The 15,350-nt window shown below is 42.7% G+C and overlaps 1 protein-coding gene across 1 annotated transcript in view; it reads left to right on the top strand.

Moving 5' to 3' along the window:
* LOC126249493 (dynein axonemal heavy chain 5) overlaps window positions 1–15,350 on the top strand; it is an 856,962-nt gene that overhangs the window by 664,653 nt on the left and 176,959 nt on the right. The window contains 2 exon segments of the mRNA XM_049951144.1: window positions 6,981–7,149; window positions 14,577–14,888. Of these exon segments, the coding sequence (XP_049807101.1) occupies window positions 6,981–7,149; window positions 14,577–14,888 (481 nt within the window).

The raw sequence follows: 15,350 nt of genomic DNA on the forward strand, positions 1-15,350 counted from the left end.
TTCCATCGTTGTTTGGGAGCATGAAGTTCATGAATGGCTCCAAATGGTCTCCAAGTAACCGATCATAACCATTTCCAGTCACCATTATGGAGCCACCACCAGTTTGCACAGTGCTTTGTTGACAACTTCGGTCCAGGGCTTCGTGCGGTCAGCCCATCAGATATTAACAGCTGAAAACGGTACTCAACTGACCAGGCTGCGGTTTCCCAGTCGTCTAGGGTTCAACTGATATGGTCAAGAGCCCAGGAGAGGCGCTGCAGGCGATGTCGTGCTGTTAGCAAAGACACCCCAGTCGGTCTTTTGCTGCCATAGCCCGTAACGCCAAATTTCATTGCACTACCCTAATGGATACTTTCGTCCTACGTTCCACATTGATTTTTCCCTTTATTTCACGTAGTGTTGGATGTCTGTTACCATTGACAACTCTTCGCAAACGCCGCTGCTCTCTGTCGTTAAGTGAAGGCCGTCGGCCACTGCGTTGTCCGTGGTGAGAGATAATTCCCGAAATATGATATTATCGGTACACTCTTGACAATGTGGATCTCGGAATATTGAATTACCAAAAGATTTCCGAAATGGAATGTTCCATGTGTCTACCTGCAACTACTCTTCCGCGTTCAACGTTTGTAAATATCCGTCGTGTGGACATAATCACGTCGGACACCTTTTCACATGAATCACGTGAGTACAAATGACAGCTCCGCCAATGCACTGCGGGCCGGGGTGGCCAAGCGTTTCTAGGCGCTACAGTCTGGAACCGCGCGACCGCTACGGTCGCAGGTTCGAATCCTGCCTCGGCCATGGATGTGTGTGGTGTCCTTAGGTTTGTTAGGTTTAAGTAGTTCTAAGTTATAGGGGACTGATGACCTTAGAAGTTGAGTCCCATAGTGCTCAGAGCCATTTGAACCAATCCAATGCACTGCCGTTTCATACCTTGTGTACGTGATACTACCTCCATCTGTACGTGGGCATATCGCCATCCCATGACTTTTGTCACCTATGTGTAAAACAAGCCAGAAGTATTTTGTTGTCAGCAAAGAAGCAGTAACAGCAAACTGGGCAATTCAGTGACATCGAACGTGGACTAGTGATCGGATGACACCTGAGTAACAGATCCATCAGGGATATTTCAACCTTTCTAAATCCCTCCAAGTCGACTGTTGGCGATGTGACTGTGAAGTGGAAAGGTGAAGGACCAACCTTAGGTAAACAGATAGCAGATAGCCTTCATGTACCGATGGACAAGGACCGTCGGACACTGGGGAGCGTGGTTGTGAAAAATCACACGAAATCAGCGGGAGAAATCACTCGTGAGTTTTTAAGTGCTACCAGCAGTGCAACTATCATGGTGACTCTGAGTAGATAGTCAAAAGTAATAGCGTCAGTGGTCGAGCGACTGCTCGTAAACCTCACATTTCTGTAGTCAGTGCTAAGTGACGCTTTAGGTGGTGTAAAGAGAGACACCACTGGACAGCGGACATTTGGAAGCGAGTGATTTGGGGTGATGAGTCACTCTGTACCCTGTGGCAATCCGATGGATGTGTTTGGGTTTGGCGAACGCCTGGCGAGCGTTGCCTGCCATCATTTGTAGTGGCAACAGCGAAGAACGGAGGTGGTGCTATTGCGGTATGGGGGTGTTTTCCGTGGTTACAGTGTGATTCCCTTGTTACCCCTAATAAAACACTAAACGTGGAAGTATATGAATACATTTAACAGCATTATGTACTGCGTACAGTAGAGGAACAATTGAGAAACGATGATTGTTTGTTTCAGTACAGCAATGCACCGTGTTATTAAGTAGCAACTGTCAGGCAGTGGTTTGTGGACAATAACTTACTGAAATGGACTGGCCTGCCCAGAGTCCCAACCAGAATGCAATGAAACACTTTTGAGATGAGTTACAACGTCGACTTTTCAGCAGGTTCCAGCGTCCGACATCACTTACCCCTCTGATTTCAGCTGTTAAAGAAGAATGTGCTGCCATTTGTAACGTATCAGTAAATCACATTGTATTTGCGAGAGTGTATGGGTGTCATCTGTGGCCGAAGCAGTGTGTCATGTATGAATCGAAGGAACTGTATCACTGATTAAATAATTTGCTGTTTATGTCACTGTTTACCACAATTGTACAATAAACACTTCAAGAACTGATAACAAAATCTACACTCCTGGAAATTGAAATAAGAACACCGTGAATTCATTGTCCCAGGAAGGGGAAACTTTATTGACACATTCCTGGGGTAAGATACATCACATGATCACACTGACAGAACCACAGGCACATAGACACAGGCAACAGAGCATGCACAATGTCGGCACTAGTACAGTGTATATCCACCTTTCGCAGCAATGCAGGCTGCTATTCTCCCATGGAGACGATCGTAGAGATGCTGGATGTAGTCCTGTGGAACGGCTTGCCATGCCATTTCCACCTGGCGTCTCAGTTGGACCAGCGTTCGTGCTGGATGTGCAGACCGCGTGAGACGACGATTCATCCAGTCCCAAACATGCTCAATGGGGGACAGATCCGGAGATCTTGCTGGCCAGGGTAGTTGACTTACACCTTCTAGAGCACGTTGGGTGGCACGGGATACGTGCGGACGTGCGTTGTCCTGTTGGAACAGCAAGTTCCCTTGCCGGTCTAGGAATGGTAGAACGATGGGTTCGATGACGGTTTGGATGTACCGTGCACTATTCAGTGTCCCCTCGACGATCACCAGTGGTGTACGGCCAGTGTAGGAGATCGCTCCCCACACCATGATGCCGGGTGTTGGCCCTGTGTGCCTCGGTCGTATGCAGTCCTGATTGTGGCGCTCACCTGCACGGCGCCAAACACGCATACGACCATCATTGGCACCAAGGCAGAAGCGACTCTCATCGCTGAAGACGACACGTCTCCATTCGTCCCTCCATTCACGCCTGTCGCGACACCACTGGAGGCGGGCTGCACGATGTTGGGGCGTGAGCGGAAGACGGCCTAATGGTGTGCGGGACCGTAGCCCAGCTTCATGGAGACGGTTGCGAATGGTCCTCGCCGATACCCCAGGAGCAACAGTGTCCCTAATTTGCTGCGAAGTGGCGGTGCGGTCCCCTACGGCACTGCATAGGATCCTACGGTCTTGGCGTGCATCCATGCGTCGCTGCGGTCCGGTCCCAGGTCGACGGGCACGTGCACCTTCCGCCGACCAGTGGCGACAACATCGATGTACTGTGGAGACCTCACGCCCCACGTGTTGAACAATTCGGCGGTACGTTCACTCGGCCTCCCGCGTGCCCACTATACGCCCTCGCTCAAAGTCCGTCAACTGCACATACGGTTCACGTCCACGCTGTCGCGGCATGCTACCAGTGTTAAAGACTGCGATGGAGCTCCGTATGCCACGGCAAACTGGCTGACACTGACGGCGGCGGTGCACAAATGCTGCGCAGCTAGCGCCATTCGACGGCCAACACCGCGGTTCCTGGTGTGTCCGCTGTGCCGTGCGTGTGATCATTGCTTGTACAGCCCTCTCGCAGTGTCCGGAGCAAGTATGGTGGGTCTGACACACCGGTGTCAATGTGTTCTTTTTTCCATTTCCAGGAGTGTATATACATGTGCCCTCTCTAAGTTACATAGTGTAACTAATATGATCGTCTCACTGGCCATTACAGGACGATGCTACCGGATACTGATCTTATCTATTTAACAGTATGACACCTTTAGATTAATATGGTGTATCAATATATGTAAACTTTTGTACGTTCAGTTTGTTAACCTTGTAGTGTGTTTATATGTTTATAAATTTTGTCATTTCAAGGAAATATTATTAGGAAAATCTGTTGTATGGGAGTGTAAGCTTTGAAACCATTTTTTTTTGTATAAGGTGATAGGGAGTCACCTGTTGCAAAAATTGACATGTCAACAAATATTAAAGGCTTTGGAAAGTGTGGCGCGAAACGTTTAGTAAACTGTGCTATGACGTAAAAGTCGTTGGAGATTTATTTGATTGTAATAAACGTGAGCTAGCATTGATATTTTTGTGGTTTGACGGAAGGATGAATGGTTTAATAAAGACAACCTCACCCCACTCAAGATAGTGAATACAAGTGCTCGCAGGCGTAATTATGACGCCGGCAATGGAAATAGACGCGAACTTAGAACTTGTGGTTCATTGTCGTAAGTTCTACAAGTGTTTATTGGGCAGTTGTTGTAAACAGTGACATAAACTGCAAATTATTTAGTGAGTCAATATAGATCTTTCTGAGGAACATGTTTTGAAGAATTGTAATAAATGTCACTGTGTGAAAAAGTGTCTTAGCTAAGTTATTGTTTTGTCACTAATAAGGAATCTTTTCAGTGCATAAAAGGAAATTTAACTTTATCATGTCTGTTATGGTAAAATTGTTGATCAGCATGGATAATAAGTACAGTGAATTACCATTATGTAAAAGAAAGGGCAGCACTTATGATTGGACGAAAGAGTGCTGTAACAAACAGGTACTGTGATTGTTTTGAAGTACAATTATTGGAATTTCACAGAATTTAGCAGAAATTTTGGATGAATTTAACACTCTCAAAATTGATTCATATTTGCAGTATAGTTAACTTTTCACGTATATCAGTTTGCGTTTAAAAGACTGCCAATTCGTTCATGTCAAGTAATGACCTTTCCGTAGAGTTTTGGTGTTCTTGTTGATTATGACAGATCTGCTTTGCACATGAGACACGATGTACACTCATTTTACAAAATGTGACACAGGTTGTTGTAGTTCATGGATTATATTTGGTGCTAGAACTTATGTACAAGATGAGACTACGATGTAGTAATTAGATAACTGATGCATGAGACTTAAATACTATGTTATTGTGCTTTAGTGATTCTTTAGTTAACTGCACATGCGTCTAGACTTACTCAAGTAACTGTTTATGGCTAAGTGGAAAAAGTTAAACTGTTAATCATTGTACTAACTTTGAGAGCACATGTTAATTTGAGTATATGTTTTGAGAACTGCTTTCATTTCAGGTTACTGACTAATTAAATAATTAGATATTTTGGTTTTGTGAGTGGCGTACTGCACTGTTTAAACAAGTGTTCATTAGCAAATAAAAACTAACTAATTCATAGAATCAGTATGTGGGAAAGTAACACTACCGCAGTCATAGTCTAGCGCGCTAGGGTCCACACAGACCACATTTACTATCTGAACTATACTAATAGCTTCTGAACAACATTTCATCACTTTCTGGTTTTTTACTTATTATAGTATACTAATGGGTAAAGATGGAGTAGGCCACTGCAGGTGGCTTCTGCTTGACAGGACAAGTCACAGTTCATTGTACATTACTAATACTAAGATGAGCATGCTGTTTGAATGAAAATTTTTCTTGTGAGTTTTTGTTGTAAGAACCCAAAGATTTCAATATTAAATTACAATAAGGGGTTTGACCACTCTGTTAATATTAGACAGCAAATAATTAAAACTGAAGGTGAAACATTTATATAATAGGAAATTGGTGGGGACAGCGATACATTAGCTGAAGTGACAAAAACCGAGGTGAAACCAGTAGTAGAAAAAGTAACAGCAGAAATTAAACTAGAAAATGCTGATATAATGGCTCAAGTGGACCAAATGTTTCGTTTTACTACTGCCTTAATTTAGGACAGGACAGGCTAAAGTGCAACTGGAACAGAGTGAGTTGCCAAATAAAATGGTAATGGGACACAGTGAATTGACGCATAAAGTGGAAACAGGGCAAAACATTTTAGAGGCAGTACTAAGGAAGTTAGAGCTAGGAGAACGTGTTTTGGCGAAAAAAGTTAATGAAGTTCAAGAGGAATTTTAAAAAAATCTTAGAAAAGTAAGAATGTTAGACAACAGGATCTAACAAAGGGATCAGAATATTGAGATAAGGCCCTTGACGAAAACGGTATTATTGATACCTTAGGGGAGAAACTACCTAAAAGCAAAATATGTTTCATGTTGACTAACAATGAAATATTAGATTAATAGACAGATGGGACACTGATAGTACTGAATATTAGTATTGAACGAGTGGTGTGAATCAGGATAACAGGAGATAAATGTGCCAGATGGGTCCCGTTGATCACAGTGGTAGGGGCAGAGAAATGAATCAACATGGGGCTGATATCGTTTTAGGGAAACGATAATCCACATCAGTAAAGAGGGCAATGCCGAGGCATGCTCTAACAGAGTGACCAGTAGTAGAAACTATCGCTGGCCTGAGAATATGAGAGTGAATTATTCAACACAAGATGGGAATAAAAATAAGAAAAAGAGATATTTTGGTAGAGTAGGCAGAGCACTTACAACTTACATCATATCGGAGAGCCAGTAGCTAGATGGACAGTGCTGGTTTAGGCAATGAGACGGACTTGGCACGATTTAATAGGACCCAATAAATTATATTTGTTTCCCTTAGAAGATGGTTCAAATGGCTCTGAGCACTATGGGACTCAACTGCTGTGGTCATCAGTCCCCTAGAACTTAGAACTACTTAAACCTAACTAACCTAAGGACAGCACACACATCCATGCCCGAGGCAGGATTCGAACCTGCGCCCGTAGCAGTCGCACGGTTCCGGACTGCGCGCCTAGAACCGCGAGACCACCGCGGCCGGCTTTGTTTCCCTTAAAATTTGACAGTGATGTTCTTTTTGTGACTGGCAATAAAGTAAGTAGTATGTCTATATTTTTTATGATCTGTAATTCAACTTCCTGCCACTAGTCGGCTCGGCAGTCGCCCACTGGTGAGAAATTTAAAAATACAAAATTTTGTACCCCTTCCACCTACTCCATATCCCTCTCCAGCCAATTTAGCGTAGTGTTAAAAGGAGGAAGCAAATCTGCATGTAACTGTGAAATTACGCAAGCTTCATCTGAATAGTGCCGCACACTCATTCAGTTGATGATAGCAAGTACGAATTTGTGCACACCAACTTACGTTACGAAAGCAAATTTCCGTTCCTTCTTTTTTCGCAGGCTGGTGGGTGACGTCGTATTGGCTACTGGCTTCCTCTCGTACTGCGGCCCGTATAACCAGGAGTTCCGGGCCGGACTCGTTAACAGCTGGAAGTGTACGCTCAAGTCCAAGGAGATCCCGTTCACTAACGACCTGAATATCACTAACATGCTTGTAGATAGTGCGACGGTAAGAATCCCTTTACTTTTTTTGCAGTCTCGTCTACGTCAAATTTGTCCAGTTTGTTGCGAACTTGTCCGGCAAACATTACGTACAAGAGACGGTAGACGTTTTTTTCTGTGTATGACTTGAACGTAAATATGCTTTATTTGAATATTATATATATGTTCAGAAATAATCATTTACATTCGGTCCCATATTTGACCATATGCTGGCATAAGAGCTTTATATCAGAACCTGGTTTACATTCATGTTGGTTTAAATACTATCGAATCTATCCCAACAGCCCAAGTAATAAGTTTGTACTTGCACCTGTTCTTGCTGTAAATTTTCCCTATGAAGATTTTTTGGTTTATGACACTCGTATTCTCTGATAATGGACATTAATAAATGGACAACAGTGATGGTTAATTTAACATTTTCACTAAAATGTAGTAAGCATATAACGTCTTACATCAGCTACTTAAGTTCATTTCATTTTATAAATGAAATGCGACGTATAGAGAGGTTTGTGTTATGTGTCATATGATGTCCAAACGTAGATTAGTACATTATTTAACAGCTGACAAGGAGTTAGTGTGTTAGGCATGTAGTTCGTATTGATTTACAATGTGTCATCTACACAACAGAAACATTTGAAGTAATCATGTGGACAAATTATGTACTTTGCGTTCAGCCATCCATGAGGATAACTCTGCAAGCAGAGCGAGACCACTAACCGAAATAATAATTACGTTTGAAGAAATTGGGTAGCTTCTTGGCCGACCGGTGGACCGCCACTCCAAACATGGTGTCGGCATTTTACCGGCAACAGACTACAATCTGCTCAATCAGAACAACCTTTACGATCCATATCGAAGTGTAGATTTAAACTACTAGTACCTTTCATCCATCTATGCTTTCGCTTCTACATAAATGGTGTTCTAATACGCTGTCCAGTCAAATTAATGTGACCGCCTGTCAAAAACTAAACAATCATCATTTGCAATGCGGCCCGCTGAAAGTCGTGCAGGAAGAGGGTCGATGAGCTTCTGTAAGGTACATAGAGCGATGTGTAGCAATGCCGACACCAGTGTCATGGTCAGCTGCGTTAGGTTTCTCGGTTGAGGATCCATGGTGCGAACAGCCCGATCGAGGTGGTCCAGAAGATTCTCGATTGGACTTAAATTCAGTGAGTTTGGTGGAAAGAGGAGTATGGTAAACTCATCCCGGTGCTCATCAAACCACGCACGTACACTGCAAACTGTGTAACACGTTGCATTGTCCTGCTGGTAGGTGCCATCGTGCCAATGAAAAGCAGATTGCACATAGGAGAGGACGTGGTCCCCAAGGATAGATGCATACCTTTGTTGATGCATTGTGCCTTCCAGAATGATGAGATCACCCAATGAATGCCATGAAAACATTCCGCAGACCGTAAAGCTCCCTCCTCCTGCCTCGACCCTTCATGTGCTTGTTGCAGGGTGTTTGATTTCAGACGTTTGAACAGTACACACCAATGGCCATCTGTCCGTGAAAAAACGTGATTCATCTGAAAAGTCCACCTGTCGCCACTTAGTGGACGTGCAGTTGCATGCGTGCATGAAACAAGTGCTTGCTACGGAGGCCCATACGCAGCAACGTTCGCAGCACGATCGTTGAGAAGACACTGTTGGTAGCCCCTTGATTCATTTGGACGGCCAGTTCTGCAACAGTTGCACGTCTATTCTCCGTAGGCGTCGTTCATCCTGTCATTATGAGCCGTAGTGCACCATAGTTGCCTCGGAGGCGGTTTTGGATAGCGACATTTTGCCATTGTGCCACGAAAGTCAATGATTATGCCCTTTACTACGCCAGATAAATCGCTCCGTTTCCGCATTGTGACTACGACTGCACTGTTTTCCGCGTCCCCCCGACCACGCTGTATATACCATCCACGGCTAGTTCAAATGGTTCAAATGGCTCTGAGCACTATGGGAGTTAACTGCTGTGGTCATCAGTCCCCTAGAACTTAGAACTACTTAAACCTAACTAACCTAAGGACATCACACACATCCATGCCCGAGGCAGGATTCGAACCTGCGACCGTAGCGGTCTCGCGGTTCTAGACTGTAGCGCCTAGAACCGCTCGGCCACTCTGGCCGGCTTCCACGGCTAGTGCTGCGACCCGCCGTCTGTTATGGTTATTGCACGTTGGCGTCGAACATAGGCAGTGGTCACATTAATGTGACTGGACCGTGTATGTCTGCGCAAAAAGGTAGCAGACGCAGGTAGTCATGATAACTCCATGTTTTGCGAGTCAGCAATGTAAAATTTTTAACATCACCCTCCTATTTCAGCAGTTTTACGTATTTGTAATAAGATTTCCATTACCCATCTGGACTTCAAGAGGGAGATCTAGTCGATTACTCAGTGTAAATGGGACGTGGAAAAACTTTCAATATTATTGTGCTTTTAATAGTAGTAGTACAAATTTATAAGAAACAAAGGAAGAAACAAAGGTTTCCTGGTATTACTGCAAAAATTAAAAGAAATATTAATTGAAAAATGACCCACCTCTTACATACAGGGCGAAGAAAAACAAGCTGAAAATAAGGCCAGAGCAGGGTAGGAGGCATCGATTCGGGCAAGACAACCAAAGGAAATATGGCCATAAAAGCCATAGTAGATCTGAAACGAGTGCGTGGAAATCAACGCCCGTGATGAGCAGGTCGCGGAAATTGCTTAGACTCTGACAGTCATTCGTAACATTCCAGGAATTTTCGAGGGAGTCCGCCAGTCACTTATTCAATCATGTCAATTTTTCAGCTATTTTGGAGGCATTAATTTAAAGCATTTGCTTTAAAAATGTGATTTCAGAGCAAAAAAGACATTAAAATTTAAGTTTTTCACTATTGCCTTAGTTCACACTTACTGATCTACAGTACTTAGAGTGGATGATCATTAATGTTATATGTAAATTAGCAGAAATTAAAACATGTGGGCTTAAGACTTCTGCAGTACAGTAAATCAATGGTATTACGGAACTTCTAGCGTAGTTTTTTTATTCGTTAAGTGTTAGCCAGTAAATATAACAGAAAATTTGAGTCTAACGTAACCTGCCACAGATAGAAATTTAAGGTTTGTCGAGTTTCGACTGTTCAGCTGAAAGCGACATCTTCCTCTAATTTAATTATTAACTGTGCTCTTTAGCGTAACAGATGTTAACTGGAACGCGTTAATTTAAAGGCACCCACTTACGCGCCCTCGTCACTGATTGACGGTCGTGTCGTGGCCGTAGCTCCATAACCATGCAAGTCCATCCTGTGGTTATCTGGAGAAATTTCTTCGATTCGATGTCCTCCACCCTTCTCTGACATTATTATTAGCTTGTTTTTATCCACCCTATCTATAAATGGCCATTATGACAAGGAGCGGCAATCATTCCCTATTCTTAGCAGCAAAGCAGCAGATGGTGGATACTTTACAGCTGTCAAAAGGAGGACAGAGTGTAACAACCCAAGACATCGTATTTATGTGACGCTTCTAGACGTTATGCTAGAACCATAACACGTATCAGACTGTGTGATGGTTCTCAATCTTCGTATCTTCACAGGTTAGAAGTTCTGGCACCTATGTACTGCAAAAATAAAAGCCCGAATGAGATCACACACTAGAGACCTGTGTGACCGAGTAAGCGAGCACAAAATGCCGAGCACAGATATATGATCGAATACTAGGAAATTTTTGGCTTTAAAGATGCTAAATGCGTCATTACCCGTACACGACTACACCCGGCGCAGGTTACACATACATTGTACGTCTGTCTGTAATCATGTAGTCTGAGGAAGCCAGTGCAGTAAGATGTAAGACTGAAACCAACGTGTATCCACTGCAGAAAAGGAAGTCTAAAAAGTGAAGTATGGGTTGTAGACAAAAACATCACGTCTACTCGGAACATATCGTTTATAAAGTGCCCTACATTATTCCGTTTCCAGTCGGGAACGAATCATTGAAAGAAACACAATTGTAAGAAATACCACACGGACACAGCTCCTTCAGGGATACCGGCAATAATAAAAATAGTGTAACATAAAATTGTGTTATAATGTGCGCTAAAGATATGAGACCTGTGAATGCTGATTTTTGTAAAGCTTTCAGACAACTAGGCCAAGAATGAATCGATATAATTACACATTATAGTGAAGTCAGCATTTCAAATAGCATGCCACATCCCTCTACTATAATCACACATGTCAAAAAAAAGGCCAATGAAATTCGATAAAGCATAATTCCTTCTGTTATTATGGAACTTACTAATAAAACATGTGCTGCGACAGTTTATACGTGGACTGATTCGCACAATCGGGTGTACTACTGGACACTTACAGCACGTTACACAAACATAGATTGGTCTCCTGTAAATAACGGGATTTTTCAACTAAATTCCCAGACGTTAAGAAGGCAGGAATAAATGTCATGAACGAAATTGTAGAGAGGGTGGCTGATTCAAATATTTCGACAAATATACTGCATAATTTTGTTTTTTATCGAACCAGGGCGCCTCTATAATAAGAGACTTAGAAAATCACAAAAAACTTCCTTGTGCTGCTCATTGTATAAATAGAGCACAAAACTACACTTCAGATGAATATTGTTTCTTATTAAATACGCCATGAAGATCATAACAACAATAAATAATGCAAAATACATTACGCGATAAATGAAGAAAAGTGGCCTCTCCTCGTCTTTGAAATCGTTTTTGAACCAACAGGTCAGTACACGCAGCACGGCGAAATTTGGCGTTAATAGCCTATTGTTGTTGTTGTAGTCTTCAGTCCTGAGACTGGTTTGATGTAGCTCTCCATGCTACTCTATCCTGTGCAACCTTCTTCATCCCCCAGTACTTAGTGCAACCTACATCCTTCTGAATCTGCTTAGTGTATTCATCTCTTGGTCTCCCTCTACGACTTTTACCCTACACACTGCCCTCCAATGATAAATTTGTGATCCCCTGATGCCTCAGAATATGTCCTACCAACCGGTCCCTTCTTCTTGTCAAGTTGTGCCAGAAACTCCTCTTCTCCCCAATTCTATTCAATACCTTCTCATTAATTATGTGATCTACCCATCTAATCTTCAGCATTCTTCTGTAGCACCACATTTCGAAAGCCTCTATTCTCTTCTTGTCCAAACTATTTATCGTCCATGTTCCACTTCCATACATGGCTACACTCCATACAAATACTTTCAGAAAAGAGTTCCTGGCACTTAAATCTATACTCGATGTTAGCAAATTTCTCTTCTTCAGAAACGCTTTCCTTGCCATTGCCAGTCTACTTTTTATATCCTCTCTACTTCGACCATCATCAGTTATTTTGCTCCCCAAATAGCAAAACTCCTTTACCATTTCCTAATCTAATTCCCTCAGCATCACCCGACTTAATTCGACTACATCCATTATCCTCGTTTTGCTTTTGTTGATGTTCATCTTATATCCTCCTTTCAAGACACTGTCCATTCCGTTCAACTGTTCTTCCAAGTCCTTTGCTGCCTCTGACAGAATTACAATGTCATCGGCAAACCTCAAAGTTTTTATTGCTTCTCCATGGGTTTTAATACCAACACCAAATTTTTCTTTTGTTTCCTTTACTGCTTGCTCAATATACAGATTGAATAACATCGGGGATAGGCTACAACCCTGTCTCACTCCCTTCCCAACCACTGCTTCCCTTTCGTGCCCCTCGACTTTTATAACTGCCCTCTGGTTTCCGTACAAATTGTAAATAGCCTTTCGCTCCCTGTATTTTACCCCTGCCGCCTTTAGAATTTGAAAGAGAGTATTCCAGTCAACATTGTCAAAAGCTTTCTCTAAGTCTACAAATGCTAGAAACGTAGGTTTGCCTTTCCTTAATCTTAATAGCCTATGGCAGCATAAAATCGACGCGAGTGCCTTTGCTAACCGCACAGCATCGCCTGAAGCGCCTCTCCTGGGCTTGTGACCATATCGGTTGGACCCCAGACGACTGTAAAACCGCGACCTGGTCAGATAAGCCCCGATTTCAGTCGGTAAGAGCTGATGGTAGGATTTGGTTGTGGCGCAGACCACACGAAACCATGGACCCAAATTGTCAACAAGGCACTGTGCAAGCTCCATAATGGTATGAGCTGTTTTTCCATAGAATGGACTGGGTCCTATGATCCAACTGACCCGATCACTGACTGGGAATGCTTACGTTTGGCTGCTTGGTGACCATTTTCAGCCTTTTATGAATTTCATGTTGCCAAACAACGACGGAATTTTTATGGGTGACAATGCGCCGTGTCACTGGGCCCTAGTTGCCCGCTATTGGTCTAAAGGACATTCTGGACAATTCGAGCCACCCAGATCGTCCGATGTGAATCCCGTCGAACATTCATGGGACATAATCGAGAGGTCCGTTCGTGCACAAAATCCTGCACCGGTAACACTTTCGCAATTACGGACAACTGTAGAGGCAGTATAACTCTATATTTCCGCAGGAGACTTCCAATGACTTCTTGAGTCCACTGCACTACGCCGGGAAAAAGAGGTCTGACACGATATTAGGAGGTATCCGGTGACATTTGTCACCTCGGTGTAAGAAGCTTGCAGAGAGAATTATGGATTTATTGATATCAGTTAAAGAGGCCAAAGATGAATTAGAAGGTGAAAAAGAACTTGCTATACATTGAGTTCCTCTTTGGTTTCATAAACTTCAAAGAATCTGCGATGGCATTTACAATTAGTGTGAGGTGAGCTTAATTAAGACTGTTACAAGTACTGCTTCATTATGATAAGAGGAAAGTATAGATTTGCAATTAATTAACGTAACTGATGGATACTAACAGATATGCGTTTTAACAAGAGGTATAAGAGATTAAAAATTGAACTCTACCTTTTTTACGTGAGAAGGTTGTAATTACTTCCGGGCGTAAAATTGCTAAGTTCCTTTGGCCGTCTGTAGTTCTCTCAGCATGGTTGACATAAATGAAAAGTAGGAAATTCTTAGCTGTGTGCAACAAGCGTGTGTATGTTATTCAGGTATTCGCCTGTTCTGCATGTTTAATCTGCAGAAATCATGAAGAGTAAATGTTCTGGTAATAGTGAAAATAATGTCGACTCTGATAATAATGTTGTTAGGAGCCAACATTTCCTTGGTTAAATTTTAAATTTCTAATGACAAATAAAATACTTTATATTAATAATAAGGTATCAAATGTGCTACTGTTCGAAATTAATACTGGTGTTCAAACTGCGAACTGTCGTGATACTTTTATAACAAAATATTGGCACACACCTGCCTCCGTACATGGAAACAGCACCCTAATAATGACTGTGTAACTTACTATTTGTTACGAAATTCACGTCTAGCTGCACAGTCTGTATAGTTTTCGTACAGTAATTATCGTGCAAGAGATTAAATGGCACTGTGACGTGGTCGTTCTGCTCCATACAGGTTTCAGAGTGGACGCTGCAAGGTCTGCCGAATGACGAGCTGTCTGTGCAGAACGCTCTGATTGTCACCAAATCCAGTTCCTACCCACTGCTGGTGGACCCTCAGACGCAGGGCAAGATGTGGATCAAGCACAAAGAGGCCTGCAACGAGTTGCAGATAACGTCCCTACACCACAAGTACTTCCGCACGCACCTGGAAGACAGTCTCTCCCTGGGCCGGCCGCTGCTCATAGAGGACGTGGGCGAAGAACTCGACCCCATCATCGACAACGTCCTCGAGAAGAACTTCATCAAATCGGGCAGCATAGAGAAGGTCAGCTTCATTGCTAGCAGTTGCTTGGCATCTACTCTCTTCTTGTGCAAATGTTCCATTATTGTAATAACGTTGTCAACTTTTTATTTTGTTATTCACTAGTACGTCCACGGTGTCCGTAGTTGGTCTACAGTTACGTACAACTACTTAAGATATTTGAAATACGTCTGCGCGACTGCTAAAAATGAATATTTATTTTACCATACGAGTTTCGTTTCAATCTTATAATACGTTCTCAGTGGTCTGTGATCAGACAGCTTTATTATGTTAGTTTATTTCTAAGTGTAATACTTACTTACCGTATTTTCATCTGATTTCTGCTTGCATCCGTAAGTGTCATCTGCATGTACATTTGACATATATTCGTTGTTTAGCGCTGATTATTTTGGACAATTTGGAAACTAATCTACAATACTATAGATTTCCAGATGTAAAACACGACTAAGTATGGAAGCACTATTG

Source organism: Schistocerca nitens, chromosome 3 (assembly GCF_023898315.1).
Source record: "Schistocerca nitens isolate TAMUIC-IGC-003100 chromosome 3, iqSchNite1.1, whole genome shotgun sequence".
In the NCBI taxonomy this organism is placed as follows: Eukaryota; Metazoa; Arthropoda; class Insecta; order Orthoptera; family Acrididae; genus Schistocerca; species Schistocerca nitens.